General features: G+C 47.3%; 1 protein-coding gene across 1 annotated transcript; it reads left to right on the top strand.

The window, feature by feature from the left end:
* The first annotated feature begins 2,133 nt into the window (after positions 1–2,133).
* Positions 2,134–27,881, top strand: Rnf8 (ring finger protein 8). Its single transcript, XM_051187097.1, has 9 exons — positions 2,134–2,362; positions 6,404–6,532; positions 12,402–13,142; positions 15,319–15,381; positions 18,238–18,327; positions 20,821–20,927; position 21,264; positions 22,086–22,290; positions 27,450–27,881. Exons 1-9 carry the CDS (start codon positions 2,252–2,254, stop codon positions 27,464–27,466), a joined length of 1,464 nt encoding a protein of 487 aa, XP_051043054.1. The 5' UTR covers positions 2,134–2,251; the 3' UTR covers positions 27,467–27,881.

Below are 27,881 nucleotides of genomic sequence, written 5' to 3'. Positions count from 1 at the left end.
GTTAGTTCAGAGACAGCCGAGACTGAGTTCCAGGACAGGCTCCAAAGTTACACAGAGAAACCCTATCTCAGAGGGGAAAAAAAAAAAAAATTAAGAAAAAAGAAAGTCAATGAGACTTTAAAGACTATATATATATATATGCATACATACACACACATACATACATATCCTCAAACTCACAAAGATTCCCCCTGCCTCTGCTTGCCCAGGGCTGGGATCAAAAGGTATGTGTTTCACCATCACTGTGTGTCTGTGTCTTTATGCATACGAATGCAGATGCCCTCAGAGACCTAAAGAGGGTGTCAGTGTTGTTGCTGAAAACAATGGTGGTGGTGGTGGTGGTGGTGGGTGGGAGATGGGGGGATGGGAGATGTGGGGGGGGGGAGATGACAGAGCTCCAGTGGAGAGTTTTTTTTATTGCGGGAAGGGAGAAGGTGTGGGAGGGACAAGAGTGGCATCAGGAGAGGAGAGAGGCAGAGAGAGAGAAAGAGAGAGAGGGGGGAGGGGAGAGAGAGGAAGGGGGAGAGAGAGAGGGAAGAAGGGAGGGTGGGAGGGGGGGAAAGACAGGAGGTGGGCTTGCCCACCTTTTATACTTTTTTTTTTTATAAGAGAGCATAGCGAATATGCTCAGGAGGTGCTTGCTCTTAGTGGCTGCAGCTGAGGGCATATCCTGTCAGGACCCCAAGGGCAGGCCAATACAGATGCCTGAATACTAACAGACAGATTTTCTGGAGCTGGAGTTCTGGTGGTTGTTAACTGCCCAGAGTGAATACTGGGAATGTAAATGCAGTCCAAGCAGCAAGCACTCTTAAGTGTTCATCACTTTGAGGATAATTTCCATACTGCTGAAGTCATTGGTGGAAGTGTGCATGTCAATGACCTTCGTTGTAATCGGTCTTTTTCTTCAATAAATGACACAGAGACTAATTGTTAATTATGAAAGCTCAGACGATAGCTTAGGCTTGTTTCTAACTAGCTCTTATAACTTTAACTAAACCCATTTCTATTAATTAACTTTCTGCCTCGTGACTTTATTATTCTCAGCTCTGTACTGCCCATCCTGCTTGCTCTGTGTCTCCGGGTCTCTGTCCTTCTTCCCAGTATCCTCTGTGCCTGGAAATCCTGCCTAGCTATTGGCTGATCAGCTTTTGATTTAAATCAATTGGAGTGACACATCTTCACAGTATACAAAAAGATCATTCCACAACACTTCAGTAAATTTGTACGCCTGTGCAACTCTCAATCTGACTATAATCTACTTTTAGAACATCTTAAACACCATCCTCTCCCCAGCTTCAAGTCCATTTGCATTCAGTCCTGTACTCTCACACTTGCAGCCTCAGGAGACCGTGTGTTCTCTTTAGAGATTTGCCTGCTATAATTTCTAAAAATTCAGTAATAAAAGGAGGTCATGCAAAAACTAGATGCTAAATAGGAATAGACCAAACCAGCTTTAAAATGAACAGAGTCTTAAAAGTTACTCAAAAGTGGGCTGTAATGGAGTGGAAGTGTAATTTAGCTAGAGTACATCTTTGCCATTCATTCTTTTGGCCCTGGGTTCAATCTTCAGCACCCTTCCGCCCAAAGTAGGCTAAAGTTTTAAATAACATGGCTACAGGCATCATCAGAATGTCCTTATAAAGCATTGCTTATTTGTTTGTTTTGTAGACAGGGTCTTCTATCCCAGGCTTGACTTCTATCCCAGGCAGCCCATGATGCCCTGTTTCTACCTCCACCACACCCTGCCAAAGAAAAGAAGGGGTGGGGGTGGAAATAGGTTCCATTTGGTAGCAGCTAGACCTGGGGTGGTGGCTTGGGAGAGCAAGGAGGGGAAGACATTAATTAGACTGTGCGAGATAGTCAAGTTATACTCACGAACCCAAGAAAAACGGCAGTGTTTCTCATATTTATTATTTATTATAGTTTTTAATTTGAGTATTTATTAGTGTGTACACACAAACCTACCACGGTGCGCAGCCGACCTCCCTCAACTCGAGCTTTGAGTTGGCCTTCCTAGCCTTACCTCTGCCCTTCCCGCCCGCCGCCCCTGGCCTTTCCGCTGCGCACGCGTGCTGCCCGCCTTCCCAGCCCAGGGGCGGGTCCGCATTCGCATCGACTCGGCGGCTCCCTGCGCGATTGCTTCGGTCTGTTCTTTAGTTATGGTGCGGGACAGGACCCAGGAAGAAGGCTGGAACCGGGGCTGGAGTTTGGCTGGTTGCTGAACGCTGGCTGTCCCAGTGCCGAACGGGCTATGGGAGAGCCCGATCCCCTGGGCTCGGGGCAGCTCGCGGCCGGCCGGAGCTGGTGCTTGCGGCGGCTGGGGATGGACCGCGAGTGGTTGCAGCTGGAGGCTGCGAGTGAGGTGAGGAAGGGCGGCCGGGGAGGGGGGGCTGCAGGCGCGGGGAGGCTGAGGAGCGGTGCCACGCCGATCCGGCATGCGGGAGGCACCGAGGTGGCACCGGGATCGGGCCGCCTCAGGGCCTGGCGGGATCGGGCCGCGAGGCCAGGCGAGGCCGTGGCTTGAGAGGCCCGGGCTGGTTGTGGCTGTGCGGGAGCGAGGCCCGTGCCAGAGCCGCCGTAACGGACGCGGGGTGCTCCGGCGAGGAGAAGCATGGAGCCGAGAGTAGCACGATCCCCGTTAGTGTCTCTCAGAGCCTTGCGATGGCCCAGTTTAGACGGGGAAACTGAGGCAGAGGCGTCCCCGCTCACCCGTCCGGATGACTGCGGAGTGCGTCTGGAGTTGATTTTGAATGTGATCGCGAGTTTAATGGTGGCTCTATTATCTAAAATCCTCCCAATTTAAAAAAATAAAGTCTTCCATTCCACCTCCGAGGAGAATGGGCACGTTGGGGTGGGCCACAGTTGCACTCCCAAAGTGGGTCAGGGATAGATAGCAATTCTCTCCAGAAACTGTTTACAGTGTTTGATAATGCAGGCTTAAAGGGCTGATGCTGGGAATCGAACCCTGGCTCTCGTAAGGCAAGCACTCTACCAGCTGAACTGTATGTAGAGTTCAGCTCCACTAATGCAAAACTAAAACGCAAAAAAGGGGAGGCACAGTGATGAGTGGGAGGGCGGTGCTAGGATCTTTGCAGTCAGCTCTGGAAGGAGAACTGGGTCAGGTGCAAGCTTGCCATTCAGAACCCTTTGGGCTTTGGAAAGTGTGCAATACTTGGAGGGAATCTTTTTGTTTTTCAAGACAGGGTTTTTCTGAAACTCACTCTGTAGACCAGGATGGCCTCAAACTCACACATCCTCGTGATTCTGCCTCCCGGGTGTTGGGATTAGAGTCTTGCACCACCACCACTGGCGAAAGGAGGGAATCTTAATTGGGAAAATGCCTCCATTAGATCCAGCTGTAAGGCATTGTCTTAATGATTCATGTGGGGTGGGAGGGCCCAGCCCATTGCCGGTGATGCCATTCCTGGACTGGTGGTCCTGGGTTCTATAGAAACAGGCTGAGCAAGCCAGCAAGCAGTACCTGTCCATGGCCTCTGCATCAGCTCCTGCCTCCTGGTTCCTGCCTTATTTGAGTTCCTGCCCTGACTTCCTTTGATGATGAACATGAACAGCAAAGTGTAAGTGAAAGCCAAATAAATCCTTTCCTCTACAACTTGCTTTTTGGTCATGGTGTTTCATCACCACAATAGTCATCCTGACAAAGACATCGTGTAATTTAAATATATTCAATTGGTAAGGTTAGATTTTTTTTTTTTTTTGATATATTCTCAGTTGAGGGACAAACATAGTTTCTGCTCTTGGAGTTTATGGCTTGAACCAGGAAAGAGAATTTCTACAATGAAGGAGTCAGTCTGTGAACCTCTTTATAGGTTGGTAAGGTGTTGCTTGTTTAGTGATATTCTAGAGTAGGTCTGATTTTAGTTGGCAGGTGCCAATCTGCTTTACCTAATCTGAACGCTGACCATTCACTAGTCTCTCAACCCTGTAGGAAAACTTAATAAGTGTTGACTTACTCATTGCTGCTCAGTTCAATGAACTAATCTGTCACTTCTGAATAGCTTGGCAGATCTGGGGTAGCAAGGATAAGAGGACTACAGGTTCTACATCGTGCCACAGTTCGTGCAGGGTCACACCTGTGGGGAGAGAAACCCACATAAACCGAGAGAATGATGAAGTAAGGGTGAGGATTGAGCCTCCTTGGCCTGTGTGTAAGAGAAGCCTGCCTGGTGATACACATGGATAGTAAACTATCTGTGCGAATGGGTGTCTTTAAGCTTTCTGAACCAATCTAGAGATTTTGGTGTAAGCAAAAATGAGTAGGGGTTTATTGCAGGCGAGTAGTTCTGCAAAGAAAAGCTGTGTCTTTTGCTTGCTTGTTTTCTTCTTTTGTATTTGGTTTTCATGAATCTGTGGTTTGGAAAGGGGGAAGGAATGGTTAGCATGAGACAGAGCCCTGCAGGGGAGCCGGGAGCCAGTGAAGATATACAGAAACAAGGGGACTGTCTGTATCAATGTCAGTGTACCTCAGGGTTGTAAATGGAGCAGTACCCGTGGGAGTTCTTAGGTGATCAGTGCTCTTGAAATAGAACCATTGTATTCTAGGACTGAGCAGTGAAGGAGGACAAAGAACATTGCTTTCTCTGTATTCTAAGTCAGGGACAGTTTCAGAACAAGGTGCTCTCCTAGTCTTCTGTACTGTGTTCCCCAGTGGCAGCCAGCCTGTTTCCCCTCAAGTGAAATATGAAATACTTCTCTAGACCAGCTACCAAATCTGCAAGTGGTCAGAGAACGTGGATGGTAATGATCCTGAATATCCCCTATCATCACACTTAGTCCTCAGACCTGCACATTCTCCATTTGAAAAGAGTGTGTGTGTGTGTGTATGAATATGGTTGTCTGTGTGCTATATGTAGAGGTCAGGGCAATTTCAGGGAGTTCCCTACTTCTCTCTGGACCCAGCTGAGAGATGCTTATACACAGAAAAGAGTCAGCAAACTAAGACTTGGATCTCAAAAGAGCATCACTTCTTTCCCCATGTGTTTATGATTAGATAGGTCTGCTAGGAAATATAAAAGGTGGGAACCAGAGCTTTGCTCTGTTTTCTGAAGAAACTCAAGCTGTTCTTGTGGGTAGATTGGGGACCTAGGACTCAAGGTATTTGGATGGTAGACTTTGCATAATGTGAATGTATCCTATGTATGTATCTTGTGTGTGGATCCCATGTGTGCATCCCATGTATGCATCCTGTGTGTGTATTGGTGCCTGCAAGGGCCAGAAGAGGGCATTGAATCTGCATTTGGATTTAAGACCTCTTGTGTGCATCTCTCTAATCTTCATTTCTTTTCTTATGTCCTAACTGGAGGTTCAACATCAACTGTCCTGTCAGTTTCCTGGAGACTAATGCTAAAGGAACATTATGTCTGTCTGTCTGATGGCAGATTGAAGAGTTAAAGTCTTAACAAGGCAGTGTGCTAGGCTGAACTAGCAAGATGAAAACATTTACCAACTACTCAGGCGGAGAAAGAGACAGCATAGTAATCTTGGGGAGGGCAGAATGGGAAACTGGAGTAATTTCTCAGGTCGAGGACATCTTGACAGTGTCCTGGAGCGTCGTGAAAGCCGGTGCCACACATCAGTAGCCACGCCTGGCTACTGGGACTGGAAAAGCAGTACATGACTTGACTTTGTAGATGAATTTAAATAGTCTTTCTTAAATAACAGCTATAACAGTAAACCAGGAGTCCTCTCATAGACCTGTTGAGATGACAAATTCAAACTTAGGCCCCGGGAGCTCAGGGCTGGGAACAGAGGGTCAGGAATAGTGACTTGGGGGATACTTCTCAGCCATGTGTAGAAGGAGATTGGAGATTTCCTGATGGACCCAGGGCCAGCTAGAAGAATTTACAGAGAAAGAGATGCAAAGCTAGGCATTTAAAAGGCCAAGGCCTGTCCTGCACGTGTGACGGATGGCAGTGTTGAGGATGAACTGATGGGAATATGATGGAAGAAATCCCTATCTCACTGATGTTAGAAGTGGATCCAGGCCTGTGCTAGCCTGAGAATTCATATTAACTCTTTCTTATTTTCTTAAGTTATTATTTTATGTGTATGCCTGATGCCTGGGGGTGGGGGCATTGGATTCCCTGCAGCTGGAAATTGTGGATGGTTATGAGCCGCCATGTAGCTATTGGAAAAACAAACCCAGAAGAGTAGCCAGTGCTCTTAGCTGTCTCTCCAGCCCTCCATGGTTAAGCATTGCCTTGTTCTCTGGTGGCTCCGTGTGGCAGCTGAGGAGGGGAAAACAGCGGATGAACAGTTGAGGCTCTACAGATGTCTGCTTCTTTAAGCCAGGGCCTGCATCCTGCTCGTTGCTAAGATTGTGAAGAGCCTCCCTGTCTAGCATAGTGACTGATGTGTCTCTCACATTGTCTCTGTCTTTCAGGTGACTATAGGACGAGGATTTGGTGTCACCTACCAGCTGATGTCAAAGGTATGCCCTCTGATGATTTCCCGGAACCACTGTGTCTTGAAGCAGAACCCTGAGGGACAGTGGACTATCATGGACAACAAGGTACTGGAACTCACACAAGCCTGATGACTTCTAGTGAGGGTTATGTATTTTATTTATTTATTGGTTTTTTAAGACAGGGTTTCTCTTTGTAGCTCTGGCTGTCCTGGAACTCACTCTGTAGACCAGGCTGGCTTCAAACTCACAGAGATCCACCTGCCTCTGCCTCCCAATGCTGGGATTAAAGGTGTGCACCACCACTGCCTGGCTGAGTTTTTATTTTTAAAAATTCTATTAATTTTAAGTTATGTGTGCTTTGGTGGGGACAGAATGTGAGTGCTGGTGGCAGCAGAGGCTAGCCAGACCCCTTGGGCATCAGAGTTACAGGCAGTTGTGAGCCACTCTGTGAGTCCTAGGAACTGAGCAATTTGTGTGTTGTTATTAATCACTGAGCCATCTCTAGCCCTAGGTATTTAAAATTTCCTTTTTTTTTTTTGGATTTTTGAGACAGGATTTCTCTGTGTGGCTCTGGGTAGTCTAGAACTAGCTCTGTAGAACAAGCTGGCCTTGAATTCATAGAGATCTACCTGCTGCACACCTTTAATCTCAGAAAAATTTACTTTTCTTAACACCTGATAGTTGTTCTCATATAATATTCAAAAATGTAGCTACAGCCACCGGTTCTCTTTCCAAGGTGGGGCACCTCTGTGTGGTACAGGAAGTTAGATTGTGCAAGATGTTTGCTAGTGGCTGGAGTAAGCCTTCCTTGAAGAGAGTGTCTGTCTGGGGTGGAGCCATGACTCCTTTTCTAAAATTAGACTGTATTTCTGGGGAAACTGGCCTCTTTGAAAGGCAGCAATCAAAGATTCTGGGAATCTGCCGAAGCTTCTGGAGGACAGGAGACCTGGGACAGAGAGAGCTACTGCATTGTACCGCTCTTTTCCTCAGCGTCCACACACACACCTGCATACACACACCTACACACACACACACACACACACACACACACACACCTACACACACACACACACTCACACTCTGTCTCTCTCCACACACACACCTGCATACACACACCTACACACACACACACACACCCCACTACACAGAGACACTCACACACACACTCACACTCTGTCTCTCTCCACACACACATCTGTATACACACACCTAAACACACACACCCACACATCTACATATACACCACTACACAGAGACACTCACGCACACACACTCTGTCTCTCTCTCCACACACACACCTGCATACACGCATACACGCACACACACACACACACATCTACATATACACCACTACACAGAGACACTCATGCACACACACTCTGTCTCTCTCTCCACACAACACCTGCATACACACACACACACACACACACACACACATCTACATATACACCACTACACAGAGACACTCACGCACACACTCACACTCTCTCTCTCTCTCTCTCCACACACACACACCTGCATACAGACATTCCTCTGCACATCCACACACCCCTATATAAACTCTCACACACACATCTATACATATATACATTACCTTTTAAATTAACCTTTTGGGGCTGGAGAGATGATTCAGCAGTTAGGATCCCAAGTACCCACCTGGCAGCTTGCACTGTCTGTACCTCCAGTTCCAGGGGACTAGATATACTCACGCAGGTGTACGTGCAGGCAAAACACTAATGTTCATCAAGTAAAATAAACAAAACAAAAACCTGCTTAACTATTAGTGTTCTCAGAAACATTTTACTTTGAATAAAGGGTTTTTCTACTTTATCTTTTTAGGTTTATTTTATTATTGTATTACTTACATGCATGTGTGTCTGTGTGTATTGTATGCACATTTGTGCACAGGAGCTTGAGGCCAGAAGAGAGGTTTGGGTCCTCCAGAGCTGGAGTTACAGGCACTTGTGTGATGCCCCACATGGGTGCTGGGAATCGCACTGGGATTCTCTGGAGAAGGAGTAAATGCTCTGAAATGCTGAGCCATCCCTTTGTTCCCCTTTAATAAAATTTAAATTTGCCAGTCTAGTGGAAAATATACAGAGTCCAGCAATTAGGAAGCACTTGAAGTGCAGATGTACAGGCACCCAGGGATGTAATGGAAGTAGACCATGGGATGGGACACCAGGGATGTAATGGAAGTAGACCATGGGATGGGACACCAGGGATGTAATGGAAGTAGACCGGGGATAGGGGCCTTTATTTTTAATGGGGGTCTTGTTATGTAGTGCAGGCCAGCCTCAAACTCATCTGATAGTTGGTGATTTCTACCTTTGTGCTGTAGTCCTATGAGTATATTTTATGTGGCTAAGTCTCACTGCTTAGAGTAGTTCTTCAGATCTGCTAGCATCAGCAACAACCAGTGTGGCCCTGACTTCTGTTTGCTATTCTATCCCCTACCTGGCATACTTGGTTTTTGTTTATGCATATGGGTACTCTGTCTTTGCCAGAGAGGGAATCAGATTCCCTAGAATTGGAGTTACAGATGGTTGTGAACTTCCTTATAGGTGCTGGGAATTGAACCCAGAGCAGCCAGTGCTATTAACCACAGAGCCATCTCTTCAGGTCTGGCCAAGGACATGGCTCAATAGGTAAAGCACTGGCCATACAAGCATGAAGACTTGAGTTTGGCTCCCAGAGCCGTGCAAAAGGCATCTGAGGTATTGAGTATCTGTGATCCCTGTGCTTCTACAGCAAGTTGGCAGGCAGAGACAGGAGGACTCCAGAACAGCTGAGACCACCTCACACCAAAGTATGAAACTGTCTCACACCAAACCAGGGGAGGGGTGCTGCACATGACTTAGATCTAGTCAATGGTAGTATAATACAGTTAAGGGTTTCTATTCTTCAAAAGATAGCGTTAAGAAAAAGACAAGCCCAAAGTGGAAGTGTTTGCTATGTATATGACTGATAAAGTATTTTCATGTATGTACAGAGAGAGCTTCAAATCAGATTTTTTAAAAAGGCAGATATAACTCAGTTTTTAAAACAGATAAAAAGACAGTTACATCACACAAGAGTGTGCCAAATTTTACTCAACATCCACGAGAAGTTGTTGGCACTCGGTGATCAGGGAAATGCAAATCAAAACCATGAGGGAATACACTGGCAAGGATAAGGAACAAAGTACAATTATGTTTATCTTTAGAGGGAAGGTAGCTTGACACAACTACTTTGAAATGCATAACTCATTCAGTTGTACATTTTATGTTTAGAGCTCAATTTCTGTCTCTAGGAAACATTTGTAATGCCCACCCACAGTAGAATGTACAGAAGAGTATTTCTGTAGTCAACACTACTGTACTGTACATGGATAAGTCTTATTTATTTGTTTGCTTGTTTTTTAAGACAGGGTTTCTCTGAAGCTTTGGAGCCTGTCCTGGAACTTGCTCTGTAGACCACGCTGGCCTCGAACTCACAGAGATCCACCCTCCTCTGCTTCCCAAGTGCTGAGACTAAAGGTGTAAGCCACCAATGCCCGGCTAAACATGGATCAAACATGATGTGGAGTGAAAAGGCCCCACAGCAAGTTGCCAGGCATGCTGCTATATGCCTGTAGTTCCAAAATTTGGGAGGGCAGAGCAGGAGATTCCATGCCAATGTGAGCTACATAGCTAAACTATTCCAAAGAAACAAAGTAGGGGCTAGGAGATTGCAGACAGGCATGAGGACCCCAGTTCAAACTTCATGTACAAAGCTGTGTATGGCAATGTGCGCCTGTAATCGCAGAGCTGGGGAGGTGGGTAGAGGTGAGAGCTCACTGTCCATCAGTCCAGCCTAATTGTTGATCTCTAAGCAGTAAGAGAACTTGCTCTTTACCTCTACAGTTCTCTGAGATCAGTTCCCAGCACCTGCCTAAGGTGCCTCACAGCCACCTGTACCTCCAGCTCCTCGGCTCTAGGGGAACTTGGCACTCAAATGCACACACGCATTATTCAAAATAATAAATCTTTTAAAAAAATGAGGAAGCCAAGTATGGTGGCACATGCCTTTAATTCTAGCAATGGGGAGGCAGACGTGGTCTGATCTCTGAATTTCAGCCCAGTCCCAGGCCAGCCAGAGCTATGTGGTGAGACCCTGTCTCCAAAAAAAAAAAAAAAAGCAAAACAAAAATAACAGGAAGAATGGAGTTGGGGAGATGGCTCAGTGGTTAAGAATACTTACTGCCCTTGCAGAGAACCCAGGTTCAGTTTCCAGCATGTACATAGTGGCTCACAGCTGTTCTCAGCTCTGGTTCTAGGAGGTCTGGGGTCTGGTGCTCCCTTCTGACCTGTGTATATGTGGCACGCGGACATGCATGGAGGTAGAATGTGCACACATCACGTGTGGTAGAGAGCATATGAGGGAATCACCGGTGATGCACTCTGGCCTCTTTTACGCACGTGCATACCCAGCAGCAGAAAGATGCCATTTCAATAATGTTCAGAACCAGGTGAAATTATTAGTCCAGCGGGTGCTGGTTCCCTAACGAGAGGAGGAGGGACCGGTTTCTTGGATGCTGTGATGTGCTTTTTAAAGCCATGTCATAAATGGCACTGAGGTGTTGTGTTCACTTTGTGGATGATTCATCTAGTTGTATGTTTACTATTTATCCATTTACATTTGTGTATTGTGTTTTGTTAAAGACATTTAGAATATTGATCAGTACTTTCTTCAGATTATAAAGAAATGTAAATGTCAGTGTTATAGTCTCGGTTCTGAAGTGAGTGTGATCTCTGCCCTCTCCCCCAAAGCTAAGAGCCCTGCCAGGGTCTTGTTTGCTCTAAAGCTCATTTTAGGACTTGTCGTCTCCATTTAGCTTTCGCATCTCCACATGGTACCCTTTATAGGCTGTGCCACAGGAGCCCATGCTTAGGTGTGTCCTTGCGTTGTCCTTCCCACAGACAGCTGCTAAAATCTGTTCTCGCCCATTTTGTTCTTGGTGTCTTCACCTGGTAAGATGTTGAGCACAGAAGTGCAGAGACCTGTCATCAATTGTGCCCGGTAGTGTTCTGAGTGCATCACACATGCCAAGTTCACGCAGGAATCCCCAGAAAGGTCATCATCTTTACAGACACAGTAACTAACCCCAAAGCAAACAAGGCTGCCCGGTGTTACTCAGCTGTTAGTGATGCAGACCCATGCAGGGTGTCCATCTTCAGTGCTGGGGACCGAACCAGGTCTTCATGTGCATCCATCCCAGGGCTCCATCCTTCTCCCTGTCTGTGCTTTAATGTAATTTCATTATAACAAGAAACTAGGTAGCAAAAGCCTGCAGTTTATAGCGTGGGATAGATAGATACTAGACATCCCCATTTTAGAGACAAGGCTGAGACAGAGACGTGAAGTAGGATTGCTAAAAGCATGTAATTAATGAGCCCAAGGTGTTGTGTTTGGTCTGTGAGTTCAAGTCCAGGGTCCAGCTCTGTTTGCTACACTATAATATGTGTAGACAGCTGTGGTGTTACTGGGTTAGGTCCCACCTCCAGTTTGACCCTCCCAGTACAAAGTATTGGTTTTTACACACTGGGCAGTGCTATGCTTGTTGAGTGTGTTGGGGGCCTGCGTGCAGAATGTGGGTGACTCCTGGCTAAGCCTGCTTTGTGGTTTGCATTCTTGAAACATTGCCTGGAGTTCAGGTCAATAGGAATGATTGAGTTTTAGTGTTCTTTAGTGCGTTGCGTGCTTTGAGTAGGTGATTCTTGCCTGTTACACAGGCAGTTCTCTGTGGAGGTATGAATGTGAAATATAGGTAGAAAACCAAAGCACTGTGTGTTCAGTGCTGTTTCCAAAGATGGTGGTTTATGAACCTTTCATTTCTGTTTGTTCTCAAGGGTTTCCTTCTGAAAAGGCAGAAGGTTTTGTAGCAGCAAGAGAGAAATTCCATTAAGAGGAGGAAAATCAGGGGCTTATTTTGTTTTTCTTTCCTTTTCCCTAGAGTCTGAATGGTGTTTGGCTGAACAAAGAGCGTCTGGCACCATTACAGGTTTATTGCATCCAAAAGGGAGACCATATCCAGCTTGGAGTGCCGCTGGAAAATAAGGAGAATGCAGAGTATGAATACGAAGTTATTGAAGAAGACTGGGAGAGGCTGTCTCCCTGCCTTGCCCTAAAGAATGACCAGACAGGGGGGAAAAACAAAGACTTGAAAACTAAAAGGAAGTTCAGTTTGGATGGAGTAGAGAGTCCTGCAGCTGAAGGCCCCTCGGATCTCAATTGCAAAGTAACTTCAGTCTCTTGTGAAGCTGTTGAGCCAGTGAGGTTATGTGGGAAAGGTGAAGCAGCAAGCCAGCCCTTGGGATGTTTGTGTCCTAAGTTGACTTCTCTTGAGGCAAGTGACAAGACCACCGGGACTCATGCTTGCCCTACTCTTCCAAAGGTCATGGAATGCTACCCTAAGAAGCAGAAGGCTTCCAACCCCTCAGCATCTCAGAGCAGCTTAGAGCTGTTTAGGGTGAACATGTCCAGGATTCTGAGGCTGAAAGCCCAGATGCATGAGAAGCAGATGGCTGTCCTGAATGTGAGGAGGCAGACCCGAAAGGGGAGCTCGAAGAAGATCTTGAGGATGGAGAAGGAGCTGCAAGATTTACAGTCACAGCTGTGTGCAGAGCAGGCTCAGCAGCAAGCCCGGGTGGAGCAGCTGGAGAAGACTTTCCAGGAGGAGGAGCATCATCTCCAGGTACTGCAGAGATAGCAGGCAGGGGTGCCCTCAGCTGGGCAGGCACTTTGTGAACTTCCGGCTAGAGTTGTCTCTGAAGCAGGGACCAGATGCTAAGCTTTGGAAACAGAGTGGGAACAGAAAACCAAGGTGGAGTTTTGCAGAGGTTAAAGTTCCAGCACACGGAAGAGGTCAGGGGCTAGTTAGGGTACCAGGATGAGGAAGGTGGCACAAAAGCCAGCTGGGATGTGACTGATCTCTAATCAAAAACTGAGGTGTTTCAGGTCCAAGATAAATTCAGGGAGAAGATGGATAAAGAGCAGGATGCAACGAAACCGTCGGTTTCTGTTGTCTGGTCCCTCTGCTGATTCACCTGAAAATAAACACACGGGCACTGTTGGCCAAAGGCTAGAGCTTCTTATTGGCTACTATGTCTTAATTATTAACCCATTTCTATTAATCTAAGTATTTCCACGTGGTCTTATCTTACCAGAGAAGTCCGGACCTCTTACTTCTTTGGTGACTACATGTCGTCTCCTGGCAGGCTTTCTCTGCCTACTTTTTCTAGAATTTTTCTCATCTCCTAGTCCTGCCTATCTCCCTCCCTCTATTGACCTTAGTGTTTTTTTATTCATCAACCAATAAGAGAAACATATACAGAAGGACATCCTCCATCGGGGAGATGGTGGTTTTGTTCATATCTTGGTCAACCAGAATGCCATGGAAAGGCATAAAACTGGCTGAGTGATAAGCCACCACCCTTTACTAGGAGATAAAAGACATATCTGAGTGGTCCGGAGGAAGGACCAAGTATGTGCTCATCTCCAAACCATTTGCTTGGATGACAAGCTCTTGCATGAAGCTTCTGGCTAGAGCTGATCCTATCCCTGTTTAAAATGTCACTTCCCATGTGGCAGGAGCCTTGTCATCCCCACTCCAGTTGTCCAGGTAATGGTGAATGTCAAGAATTCCCTACTGTTGACTTAGAACCAAGAAGGATCAGTCATGGCTGAGGTGAAAGGTGTTTTTATCCTGCTTGGGTTTCTCTGGGCAAGGAACAGCCTGTAATAGTGTGAGCTTATTTCTGAAGAATTTATAAATTTCATCCTAATCTCTGCTGACTGCTTGAGCTGGTAAGATTAGCAAAAGCTATGGATTACACAGGTGCCTTTGGGGCATGCGTGGTGGGCGTGCATAGCTTTTGCTTTCCCTCTCCAGCCCAGACAACTGTAAATTCGCAGAGGGTGGGAATCTTCGGTTCAGCATATCACAGTTTCATTGAGTCGAGTTCTCTAAAGGACAGCATTTGTGTTCAGAAACGATCGTGCCTGGGGTTAATGTGTGTGTCTATGCTGTGCGCTAAAGATATAGCTGTGAAGTCTTTTTTTTCTGGAGCAGCGGGTTAAAGACAGAAGAAACTGGTTTAGCGATTTTTTTTTTTTCCTTCAGGTCATGTATGCATGGCTTTGAGTAGCAAATCCTGTTCTTTGTGTCAGCGGCTTCTCCCTCTGCCCTCGGCATAGCCTGCCACTGCCCTGGAAGCTCTTGTCCCCTGCTTCATGCCTGACACCGTAATTGTAATTCTGCTTGGTATTAAAATGCTTAGTGTTGTTTTTAGCCATTAAGTAATTTATCTTGGTTGAGGCAATATATGGTTGAGGCAATGGAAGAATGACTTTCAAGGTGGTGCATTAAATTATGAATGATTCAAAACCTCCCACGCCATAGGTGATTCCTAAGGCAGCAAGAACACAGAGGCCATGTGGAAGAAGGTGGCCACAGATGAGTGACAGTTTTAATGACCTGTAGAGGAAAGGCAACAGAGGTCCAGGCGAGGGCAGAAAGAACGTGGCTTGTAGAGGGTCAGTGTGGAGGGACAAAGGGTGGAAACGTGGTGGGTGCCGGCCTGCAGTTTTAGCCATTTGAGTATCATGGCATTAGGTAATAGAAGATTAGACTGTCATCCCGTTGTCTTCAGGGCCACTCAGCTGGTGGCTTGAAGCTGACAGCCCTGAGAATGCAGTGCTTGAGCAAATAACACCGTTCAGATCCTTTGCTGACAACAGCTTGAAGGGAAATAGGGATTTTCTGCCGCTCCCTGTCCCGTGCTGTTCCTTGTCATACCTGTCCGTTGCAGGATTTTGTTCCCTCTCCGCTTGACTACAGGGAAAACTTTGACTTTGTTTTGGCTTTTCAGGGTTTGGAGAAAGAGCAAGGAGAAGAGGACCTGAAGCAACAGCTGGTCCAGGCTCTGCAGGAGGTAACCTAATCTCTCCCATTTCCAGAGGCTGTGGTAGTTGGTGAGTAGGGAACGGCCAGGCATCACTTGGCCACTAGCTGCCTCTGCCTCTTAGTCCACTGCTCTGTGAACTCCAGCCTGCAAACCGAACAGGTGGCAGATGCTCTCAACATCAGCCTGGAGACTTGCAGCCTCACAGATACACACCAGATCTCAGCATGGAAACGTAGGTCGGTTTCATCAAGCAGAAGCCACTCTGGTGATGACAGAACCAGCCTGTAGAAACTGGGGAGCTCTTTGGAATAGTGAGAGCAGCTAAGGGGAGATGTTAGCTTAGGCTTGGACCTGAGGGCCTTAGTACCTCACAATCCCTGCACTGTGGCATACAGAAACCACTGAAGAATGTTCCAGTCACGCATTTTAGATCAGTTTGAGAATGAACAGCCTAAAGCAAAAACATCCACGTAACAAAATAGCGACACAGCATCAGGTCACCTCAAGGACCGCTTTAATCCCAGCACTTGGAGGCAGCGGCAGACAGATCTCTGTGAGTTCAAGGCCAGCCTGGTCTACATAGTGAGACCCTGTCTCAAAAACAAACAAGGGCAACAACAACAAAAACCCTTGCTTCATCTTTGAGCCTTTGGTTATGATCAGTAGTTTGATGCAAGCTTAGCCAAAAGGTCAATGATGTGATGGCTAACCCTTCTTGAGCACAGTGAGCATCAGCTTTGCATACAAACTTGCCCAGGGCGCAGCTTTCTATTTGCTTATTGCAGATCTGTGCCTCTGCCTTGTGGCTGCTAACAGTTATGTGATAAGGAGCCTGCCTTGATTTCCATGTGGGGAGGTGCACAAATAGCTTTGGAAATAATTAGGTGAAAATTCTATCTTTGGAATTTTTTTCTTTTTTGAGCTTATCTACTTTATAGGCATTGTTCCCATTTGAGTATTTAAATGTTGTTTGTTTGTTCCTACTTTTTATTTAGTGTGTGAATGCACACAAGCACTCCCCTGTGGGGCTGGAGACGTGACCTGAATCTGGTCGCCAGCACTCACACTAGTCAGCTTACAACCCCTGTAACTCTAGCTCTAGCGAATGGACATCCTCTTTTGGCTTCCCAGGGTACTCGTGCACATGTGGCTCAATGTCATACAAACACACTAAGTGAGAAATAAATGAGCCCATTTTAAAAAAGAATTGTATATGTGTGTGTGCTCATGTGCAACACTGTGTGTGAAGGACACTGCCTGTACCTGTACCTGTGGAGCCGTCTCATGGGCTCCTTTGGAGAGGGTTTAAACTAGTGCTTACATCTTTTGAAACCAGCTCGAGAAGAGTAAGGTTTTGCCATGCAGAAAAAGGTCTGGTATTTCACCGAGCTCCCTTGTGGCTACAGCACCTCACCTGTTATTTATTTATTTGTTTGTTTGTTTGTTTGGTTTTTTGAGACAGGGTTTCTCTGTGTATCCCTGGCTGTCCTGGAACTCACCCTGTAGATCAGACTGGCCTCAAACTCACAGAGATCTGCCTGCTTGCGCCACCACCATTTGGCACCTCACCTGTTCTAGCACGGGAGAACATACGATCATGAGGCATGCAGTCATCAATCTGATATGTGGTTTCAGGTCATACTTTGCCATCATACTTAGGGATATGCCACTCTGAGATGTAGTGGTTGATCCCCCTGAAGACATTCTCCTTTGCAGACTGGTAGGAGAGCTTGCATTTGCACAAGGCTTTGAAGACATTTTTCTGAGTGCTGTGCATGTTATTTTCTTATCAACACTGGTGGTAGGGTCACTTGTTTTCCTATTTTACAGATGAGATAGTTATGGAACACAAACATAATTAGTGGTTAAGATGCAGACCTGGGCCTTCAGGTAACCACACATTGTCATATTTCTTTCTTTAAACTTGTTTTGAAGATTTAATTTTTTTATATGTGAGTATGGAGGTATGGCATGTGAGTTCAGGTGTGCTTGGAGACGGGGCATCAAGTCCCCTGAAACAAAAGTTACAGGAGATTGTGAGCTGCCTGATGTGGGTGCTGGGGACCAAATTCGGGTCCACATATTAACGGCATGCTAAGCTGTCTCTTCAGCCCCTAGATTCGTTTCTTGAAATTATCTTCAGAGAAACACCTTTATTCTGCCTTCTTTAAAAAAATATGTGAGGCGGTGGTGCATACTTTTAATTCCAGCACTCAGGAGGCAGAGGCAGGTGGATCTCTGTGAGTTTGATGCCAGCTTGGTCTACAGAATGAGTTCTAGCACAGGCTCCAAAGCTACAGAGAAACCCTGTCTTGACACCCCCCCCCCAAAAAAAAAGTTTGCAAGGTGAGATTCATAAGTTCGAGCTGTGCTTATTCGTGGAAGGAGTCAGTTTTCTTCTTCCCTTTTTTCTTTCTCCCTTCCCTCCCTCCCTGCCTCCCTCCCTCCCTGCCTCCCTCCCCCCTCCCTCCCTCCCTGCCTCATACCCTGTGCTCTTTCCTTTGCTGGCTCAGTATCAAGCCTAGGCCTTCATGCACACTAATTATGTGGTCCGTGACTGGGTCACATCCAACAGCTGGAGAACCTATTGACATATGGTGTAAGGAGTCAGTCACAGTGTGCCAGCTGTTTGCACTTGGGCATGCCAGCTTGTAGCAGATCCTGGCCACGTTAGTTCCAAAGGACTAAAGATTTGCTGTCCCCCCTCCCTGTCCTGAATGAAGGAAGGCTGCTTTTGCAATTGTTGTCATCACTGGTCCCTAGACCAAAGTCACTGACCAGAGAGAAGGAGGAGCAAAGGTGTGTGGCTAACAAGAGGGCTGCTATGCAGTTCATCCTGATGTTATGCAGTTCATCCTGATGGCTTCCCTGCTGTCTCTGCAGCATCGGGCTCTAATGGAAGAGCTAAATCGCAGCAAGAAGGACTTTGAGAAAATCATTCAAGCCAAGAACAAAGAATTGGAGCAGACCAAGGTACTGGACAGAGGAGGGAGGCTTAGGACTTAGCACATGCAGCTTGGCACTCTCAAGAGTGCACAGTTGCTGTGGTGAATAAAGACTGATGGCTATTCCCTGCCTGGGGGACATGACCCATAAAGTTCTCACCTATAGAGAAACTGCTGCCTGTGCGGTAGCACCTGCTTCCTGGTGTAGCTCTCTTTCAGGATACATCTCTCCATCAACTCCACAGAACTCTTTTTGTTGTCTGTTTGCTTGTTTGCTTTGTTTCGTTTTTCAAGGTGGTTTCTTCCTGCAGCTCTGGTGTCCCAAAACTGTACTGTAGAACAGACTGGCCTCGAACTCACAGAGATCCAACTGCCTCTGCCTTCTTAGGGCTGGGATTGAAGATGTGCACCACAGCCCAGCAGAACTCTTAAATTGTAAGTTGCAAACAAATGCCTACCAGTGACAGACCAGTAATGAAGGTGAGTGGAGGGGCTGTGAGTCCGGCTGCTCCCTGACTCCTCCCCAGAAGGTAGCCTTGTCAGATCCTATTGCTTCATAAGTCAGCAGAAATCCAGATGTTTGCAGGGAATACCGCAATTTTCAAATATTATCAGCACATCTTTTAGGCTTGTGTAATCATAAAATACATATTTATGAGGAATAGTGATTTTTCAATATATGTACAAGTTCAGATTTTGTATTTATTGTATTTGTGTTTTTAAATATCACAAAGGCCAAGCAGAAGAGACCTGTGGGCGGCTGGCCCGTCCCCAGGTCAATTTCTAATCTGAAATGAGTTTGAGTCAGACTCTCCTCCCCTATTCCAGCTTCAGACCTGGAGCTTGAGAACAAAAGAGTGAGAGGAGACTTTGTCCCTAGCAGAATTGATGTCCCTGTCCTCTGTATACCTTTTTTGGTGGTGGAGGTGGATGCTAGGGTTGGACCAGGTGCTAGGCTTTCTGGGCAGGCTCTCTGTCCTGAGCTGCAACATCTAAGCACATTGTTTTCCTGAGTCAGGATTTTACTGTGTATCCCAGGCTGGCCAGTAATCTACTTCTACCTGGCAGTTGCTAGGATTGTTGTCATGCACCACCCACTCTTGACTCCCACAACTTTTTTTTTTTTAAAGTGGGTCTCATAGTGCAGGCTGGCCTCAAACTTACTTACCGGGCAGCCAAAAAGGGCCTTGAACTCATTTTCTCTCTTAAAGTTTTATATATACAAATAATTTGCCTGTATGTCTTTGAGCCATATACGTGTGTAGTACCTGAAGAGGCCAGAAGAGGATCCCCTGGAACTGGAGTTAAAGACAGCTGTAAACTTCCTTGTGCGTTATAAGAATTGGACCTGGGTCCTCTGGAAGAGCAGCCAGTGCTGTTAAGCACTGGGCAGCCCACATGGTGGCTTAAAACTATCTGTAACTCTAGTTTCAGGGGATGTGGGGGTTGGGGGGGGGAACCCATGCTGCACACCCATTCATGCAGACAAAATATCCATATGCACATAAAATCTAAAGAGAGAAAAAATTTTCTCAGAGAACTTGACTTTAGGTAGAAACCAGCCTGGACACTCTTTTCCCCATAAGTGATTTAATAATCAGTTTTAATTAGAAAAGAGAAAGCGGAAAAGTGAGCCACTGCTTAGATACATTTTGAGTGGATTCTCCTCCCTCTCTTGGGCTCCTGTTGTAGAATGACATAACTAACTTACATCTTCAAAAGAGCATAACAGAGGTCCTTCCTAAAAATAGCACCACAGGTGTTACAGAAGCGGGAAGTGACAAGTGTCACACAGCTTAGAGCCAGAGAGTACTTTGGGAGGCATCTTCCCAGCCATGCCCAGAGGAACAGGTATTACGTATCCTTCGGTCATCAGAGAGACGGCTGCACAGGGAACTGTACAGCTCATCGGAGCCTCCTGCCTCCCGAGTGCTCTCTATATCTTGTCCTGTGAATTTTTAGCTTAGGGAGAAGTTTTTATTACTCAGGTTGCACCTTGCTAGAGAATATTTTAGTGGGGGAAAGGAACAAAAAGGACATATAATACAGATGTGGAAAAAGTAGTGTTTTAGTTTGTCTGGGCTGCTGTAGTTAAAATACCGTAAACTGAGTAACTAATCAGCAACAGAAATTTATCTTTTAAAGTTCTTCAGGCTGGAAAGTCCCACAAAAGAGCTGGCAGATGAGTCTTGCAGGCTTTGTCCTAGGCCCCTCATCCTGTCCTGCCTGTCCCCCTAGCCACCCTTAGGTGGGCTTCACCCCTTTTTGCTGACACACTGCAGGTTAGCTTTCTGCGGGGATTGACCACAACAAACAGGGAGAGGGAAGACAGAGCTAGGGTTCTGTGTTAAGAGGCAGTTCTCTGGAAGGGGAGACCCACAGGGAGTTCATTCTTGCGTAGTAGTTGCTCTAGAAGGCATTTGCATCGGGTCCCGCTCCGCTCAGCTAACCTTGCGCTCGATCGTCAGGTCATGCATTCTGGCTGTTTTCCCAGGTGACAGGTGGTGTTGTGTCTTTGCAGGAAGAAAAGGAGAAGGTGCAAGCACAGAAGGAGGAGGTTCTCAGCCACGTGAATGACGTGCTGGAGAACGAGCTGCAGTGCATCATCTGCTCCGAGTACTTCATCGAGTTAAGTATGAGCAGTGGCTCACCCCCACCCTGCACGGTGCACCCCCAGTGTCACATGGTGTAACCCCCATCCCGCACGGTGCCCCCCACCCTGCACGGTGCATCCCCCACCCCGCATGGTGCACCAGCCTTCCTTCTGGGCTGCTTCTGCTACAGGGAGTCACTCTGAAGGGAGTTTTCTCCCTAGAGCTGTTTGATCTCAAGGTGACGTCGGGAGGTAGCCACTTCTCATTACATCATTCAGTCATCACCGTGCTTTTTCTCTTCTTAGATATTCACTTCACAATGTTGCCACTTTAACTGCAATGAAGGCCTATCAGGGCTGCATAGCATTAGAGTTTTGAAGTATTGGGATAAAGCTGCCCACTAATGCTGTCCTTCTTTACTCTGGACGGGCACGGTGCTCAGCGTGGGCTTGTAGTGTGTCTTTTTGAATGCCATTGATTGTGTGGTTACTGTGGTAATTAGGGGCCAGAGTGAGTATATTTCAGGGCTTTGAGGACCGTTTTGAAAAGTGAAGCACCTCTCTCCTAGGCTACCATTTGTTACTTTGTCACCAGTCTTTAGTTTCTAGTATTTGTAACTAATTCATTTTATACTGCTGTCAAATGGCAGGGTTTTAGATAGCTTTGGAAAGGAAAATGCATGTACAAAGGGATTCCGATTCTGATGCAGTCTCCAGGAGGTTGGATGTGTTCGCCTTCTGAGGACTCTCTCAGGGAGAGAAGTGTCTGTGACTTAATTCACACTGGTCATTGGTTTCTGCAGTTTCTAATCTGGTGATTCCCTGCTGAGGAGAAACTCAGCATTGCTCAGGACTGTGGAAGCTGGCAGGAGATGGCAGGAAAGGAAGATAGAAATGGGTGGAGAGTGGGCATCTTTTGTTTGCTTGTTTTTCAAGACAGGGTTTCTCTGTGCAACAGCCCTGACTGTCTTGGAACTCACTCTATAAACTAGGCTGGCCTCGAACTCAGAGATCCATCTGCCAGTTCTGCTTCCCAAGTGCTGGGACTAAAGGTGTGCGCCACCACCGCCCAGCATCCCGGAGCATCTTTGTAAGGCAGGGCTAGTGAACTTCCCTTTTGCTCCTGTTCTGCCTTTGAGGATTGAGAAAGTTCGAGTGGCAAGTGTCTTTGTGTGTTCCCTTCCACACTGCAGGCGGTCACCCTGAACTGCGCCCACAGTTTCTGCTCCTTCTGTATCAGTGAGTGGATGAAACGGAAGCTAGAGTGTCCCATTTGTCGAAAGGATATTGAGTCCAGAACCCACTCCCTGGTTCTGGACAATTGCGTTAATAAGATGGTGGATAATCTGAGCTCAGAGGTGAAAGAACGACGAAATAACCTCCTCAGGGAGCGGAAAGGTAAGTGGGTTTTGAGATCTCCTCCTCAACAAAGGACTCAATTATTTCTGAGCCACATTAGGTATTTTTAAGGGGTGAAGGTGGGGATTAGAATGTAATAAATTATGTTTGAATTGTGGACAGGCAGGAGAAATGAGAGTGTAAAGGGTGGTCAGACAGCAGCACAGGGAAGGACTCAACTAGAGATAGCCTCTGGAGTTTGAGCATCAAGAGGTGGGAAGCTTAACTGTGTATACCCTGGTCCTTGGAGGGCGGTAAGAGAAAGCTGTGACTAGAAAACACAGTCAGATGGCTTGCCATATGGACCACCAGATGGTGCTGTTGCTGAAGACAGCTTGGTTCTGCCACTTGGGTTGACAGATTATAAATAAGACGTGTGTAAGTCAGAGTCTCCTCTTGGAGACTACCTGGGGAAACACATACAAGCTCTGTTTGCAGGAGCCGTGGCTTATAGTGGGGAGAGCTTGCAGGAGCCGTGACTTATGGCAGGGAGAGCTTGCAGGAGCAGCGTGTGGCTTACGGCAGGGGTAGACCGGTGGTTCTTCTCTAGGATGGGCAAAGCCCTGGGTTCTATCCTCAGGACTGTTCCCTGTGCACACACCTGTTCTGTCCTGGTGGGTCTCCCAGTCAGAGGACTTTGGTGAAGGTTTATTTAAGTCATTTATTTAAGTCAGTGTTTCTCAAACCGTCCTAATGCTGTGACCCTTTAATACAGTTCCTCATGTTGTGTGAGCCCCAACCATAGAATAATTATTTTCTTTGCTGCTTCATAACTGCAGTTTTGCTACTGTTATGAATCATAATGTAAACATCTGTATTTTCCAGTAGTCTCTTGGGGTCGTGGCCCATAGGTTGAGAACCAGGGGTTTGAGTGATGGTGCCACACGGGGCTTGCCCTCTTAAGGCCAAGAGAGCCACTTCTCTTGGTGGTGTTGTCGCAGAAGAGACTCTTAGAGCAAAGCAGGGGAGCTGCGAGGTAGGATGCGTGGATTATTGAGTAGAGAGTCGTTGTGTAAAAGACAGAGCAGAGGGGTATGGCTATCATGTTCCATCACTATCTTCTGGGAATTGGGAATTAAGGAGGAGGAGCTGTCCATGACTGCCCACCTGGCCACTGTGTGGTTTGGCTATACTCCTAAGTCCAGGGATGCTGGACAGCCTAAAAGGCCAAATACTATTGACAAGAATTGGATATTCTGTTCATAGCTTTCTTCTCGCCTAGCCCTACTGCAGCTGCCAAGTAGTTCAAGTAGGGGCAGGAATCTGTTGTTGACTCATAGGCAGCCGTGCTGTGAAACTGGGCAGGCAGCAAGTGCATTATAGAGCTGGCAGTTGTGGAAGCTGAGTGGGATCATGTGTTAGCCAGTGGCTGTCCAGGAAGGGTTTCTTTGTTGCTTCCCTGATACCTGCTGGAGTACTCTGCCCAGTGTGTCAAGCCCCCACACACTTTACCTCTGCCCTTGATTCTGGCAGAGCTCTGTCGTTCTCCATCTCCGCCTTATCATTCCGTAGGAACGTTACTCTAGCCCTGGGGTGGAGAACAATGCCTACCCTGATTGTTCAAAACACTTACTCGTCTGCCTGAGGGACATAGAGGCAAGGACACCCTGTGTGGCTTCACGGGAAGAACTGCTTCCGCCAGCCTGGGCAGGTGGACATGAGAGGATCCTGTAAAGGAAGTGATGTTTGGACCAAGCCTCATGGCTTCCTGGATGCTCACCAGAGGACATGGCACACAACTTGCAGAACAGCCAAGACTGGGAGGGTCTGCTGGTGGGCAAGAAACTTGCTTTTGTCTTCTTGCTTCCCTTTCTGAGAGGAACAGTGTCTGGAGCCAGATTCAGTCAGGATCAGGTTGTGACCTTTGAGCTGGCATGTGCTGTCTGTGTCAGGGTGGGGACACCTATGAGAGTCAGTTTGCCCAGTGTGTGCCATGCTCTCATCAGCCCACTCACAGCTGACTGTTGTAGAAGAGCCCATGTCCCAAGGTCACACCTGTCCCCTCTAATATAGAGGCACTGGGTAGAGTAGATAGGCTGGTTCCTCTCCCGTTCTCTGCAGAGGCTAACCAGGCTACCCCGGGCCTCTCTGGCAGGAGTGGCGACTGCACAGGAAACAGGTCCCTGTCGAATACACTGTCACAGCACCTCCTGGCAGCCAGTTCCACCTTTCTGCTGTTGTCACAGCAAGTGCAACTCTGAGGTTTACTCTAGACAGACAGAAGGTTCTGGGACTTGATTATTTAGGGAAAGATGTGCCAGAGCCATCAGCAGCTCTGCGGGGCTGCAGTGTGTGTGTGTGTGTTGGGGGGGGATTTAGAGAAAATTCTAAATTAAAATGTCCACTCTCTATGAATGTGCCATTTGAAAAGTTGGCTTAATCCTCAGTGCATGGGAAATTTTAAAAAAGAATTTAGGTTCGGGCTGTAGAGATGGTTCAGTGGTCAAGAGAACTGGCTGCTCTTCTATAGGTTCTGAGTTCAAATCCCAGAAACCAGGTGGTGGCTCACTGTAACTCCAGCTGCAGGGATCTGTAACCCCAGTCCAAAGGGGATCTGACACCTCAGGCACCAGCCACACACATACATACATGTAGGCAAAACACCCATACAAATAAATAAAACAATATACACAAAAAACAAATAGAAAAAGAGCTTAGGCCCTGGAAAATGGTGAACGTTCGGTTGTTTGCTGTGCAGACGCCCTGTGTTCTCACTTCAGAAGTGCCCTTCTCAACCTCCCTGACTGTGGACATCTCCAAGTTCTGGGTCTCAGTGGGAATAGCGCCTCCGGACTAAGAAGCCTGAGGAGAGGAGGGGGCATTAGGAAGCTGGATCCAGAATTAAAGAACCATGCCTTGAAGCTGGGGTAGATAACATACACCAGTCAGGTGTGTGTACCAGGGGCCACTGTGGCTATGTGTAGTGTTTGACACAGACAGGGAGCTGGTGAAGGGAGGGAGGGAACTTTCTTTTTTGTCTTGTTTTGATTTTTGAGACAGGGTTTCTCGGTGTAGCCATGGCTACCTGGAACTCACTCTGTAGACCAGGCTGGCCTGAAACAGAGAGCCACCTGCCTCTGCCTCTGGCTGGGATTAGAGGTGAGGGCCACCAACACAGCCAGGAACACTCTTGTTTCAGATAAATACTCCCCATCCCCATTTCTTCTGCTCTCATCGATGGCTGCTCACACCTTGATCTCTCCAGCAGTTCCTCCTCCTCCTCTTCTCTCCTGGTTCTGTGGTGGTTGTGGGGGTGGGTCTGACACAGTCTTTCTCTGCCCGCCAGGCTGGAACTCAAAGCTGTCCTCTGGGAGCTTTGAGTGCTCTCAGTGTTGGGATCTTAGGCTTAAACCACTGTGCCCTGTCTCCCCGGAGTTTCTGAAAAGAGAGAAACAGGGCTAGAGAGGTAGTGGGATGGTAAGAGTCCTCACCCGGCCTGGGTGGTGGGCAGTGGACAGACCCAAGCATTCTCCCAATCCCTTGCTTTTATAATGCTAAACCGAAGCTCCTGCTGAGTGTGTGGTAGAGAGAAGGCACTGGGAATCTGTGAGATGGGCTGTTCAGATTCACCAGTCCTGTGACTTGGGCCACCTCAGTCAGCTAAGAGGAAGGTGGTCCAGAGGGACCAGCAGGGTCCTGGGCCCTGCAGAGGTCTGTCCGCTCCCTGGGAAGCCTTTCTGATGTCACCCATCTCCTTCCATGGTGTGTGTGGTAGCAGTCGGGTGACACCCAGCAAATAAATATTAGACAGCAGGTACTTGTGTGACTCAGCCCTGTCCTCAGAGATGGTCGTTCACATGACGTCAGCATGTAGCTCTTGTCTGTAGGAGTCTGTTTGCCTAAGGGAAGTGGCTTGGCAAGGTTGCACTCCGAGAGTACACAGTGCCACACTTGGATTATTTATGTATGAGGCAGGGTCTGCTGTGTAGACCAAGCCAACCTCAGACTCAAAGAGATCCACCTGCTTCTGCCTCTGCCTCCCTACTGCCACCTTGCCTAGCTGTAAGTTTTTGATTTTTAAAAATGTGTTTTGCACGACTGTCTCAGGCTAGCAGTGAAGGGCCATGACTAGAAGCATCACTCTTGTTTCTTCATTATAGCTCCCCCCTTCTGTCTTCTATTACTTGTCACGTTTGTTTCCCTTTTCATCGTTAATTGATAACTCAGAAAACGGTGCGAGACAGTAAGAAAGGAGGAGAAATGGCTGTTGGTTAAAGTGCTTGCCAGTATGAGAGGACCTGAGTTTGATCCCTGAGCCACTTAAAACACTGGACCTGGTGGCACCCGCAACACCAGTGTTGGGGGATTGGGGACAGGCGTGTTCTTGGGACTTGCTGGGAGCTTCCTCAGTGGGCCTCAGGTCATAATGAGAGACTATCTCAAAGAACTAGGTGGACACCTAAGGAAGGACCCTAAGGTTGGCTGGCCCTCCCCGCTCATGCACAGAGAGTCGTGCATGCATCCGTACAGAGAAATGACAGTGGCATCGAAGGAACTGTTGAGAAAGACTGTCCTGTTAGTGGTGGTCAGCTCTGGGGTTGATTGGACTGTATGAAGTAGTGATCCTGCAAGTCCTAGCACCTCTGACTTCTTATCGAGTCTGTGGTTCCCATGATTGCTGAAGCTGCCTCCTTCCGGGAGGTGTAAAGACGTTCGTTCTCTGACTTAGCTCTGTCGTGACATGACTTTGCCTTGTCACCAGAAACTACTGTCTGTTAACACCCAGGATGAGGTAGCTTTCCCAAGTGCTGTCAATCCTTTTCCATCACACCGAGGTGCACAGACAGTTGTGTTTGGGAGAACCGTGCTTTGTTCAAGGAGAGGTCCTGGGCCAACCTTGAGTACCTGTCCAGCTCACATTTAAACATTATACCCCACATGGTCCAGTGCTGGAGGGGTGCTGGCTCTCCTGAGCCTGTCGGTCCTGAAGATGAAGACCTGCTTGCTCTCCCAGATAGGATCTTCTTGTTGTTGGAGGCTGCTGGGGCGGATGTCATCAGCTCACAGCCCAGGACTAAGCTTCAAGCTGTGACATGAGCTGGCTTACTCTCTCCCTCTCTGGTGGTCTGGAGAAAACAGTGAAGGTGGCAGGGATGGGAGGGGTCGTGAGGGGATGAAACACGGGCTCCTCCTTCATGTATCTGTCTTTCTTTCCAAAGCAAAGAGACTGTCGTGAAGGTCATGCTCCAAGGACATGGGAGAGACACTAGGGGGATGATGGCGCCTTGGAGTGGTCTAGAGGATTCCCTGGATTCCCTTAGGCAGCTCTGGACATCACCTGGGAAGCCATGTGCTTCCCAGAGACTGAGTGGGAAGCCTGTGTCACAGGCCTTCTGTTGTGCCGGCCCTCCTGACACCATCCGTCTAAAGTTATCACTGGAACTCCGCGCTGACTGCTTCACTACGTGATGAATGAGTTGAGTTCTCTCGTTTCTTAATTTGTTGGTTATTTTTGATACCTCATGCTCCCCTGTTGATGTCATCTTGGACTGCCCTGAAGGTGGCTTGCATTTTGAGTCTGCTTTACCTTTTCTTTGTGAAAACAAGATGTCATTTCTTAGAAATAAAATGTAAAAGCCACCATTTGCTCA

The sequence above is a fragment of the Phodopus roborovskii genome, unplaced genomic scaffold (genome assembly GCF_943737965.1).
Source record: "Phodopus roborovskii unplaced genomic scaffold, PHOROB, whole genome shotgun sequence".
In the NCBI taxonomy this organism is placed as follows: domain Eukaryota; kingdom Metazoa; phylum Chordata; class Mammalia; order Rodentia; family Cricetidae; genus Phodopus; species Phodopus roborovskii.
The sequence above is the reverse complement of the archived record's forward strand: the minus strand, read 5'-3'. Positions and strand labels throughout refer to the sequence as shown.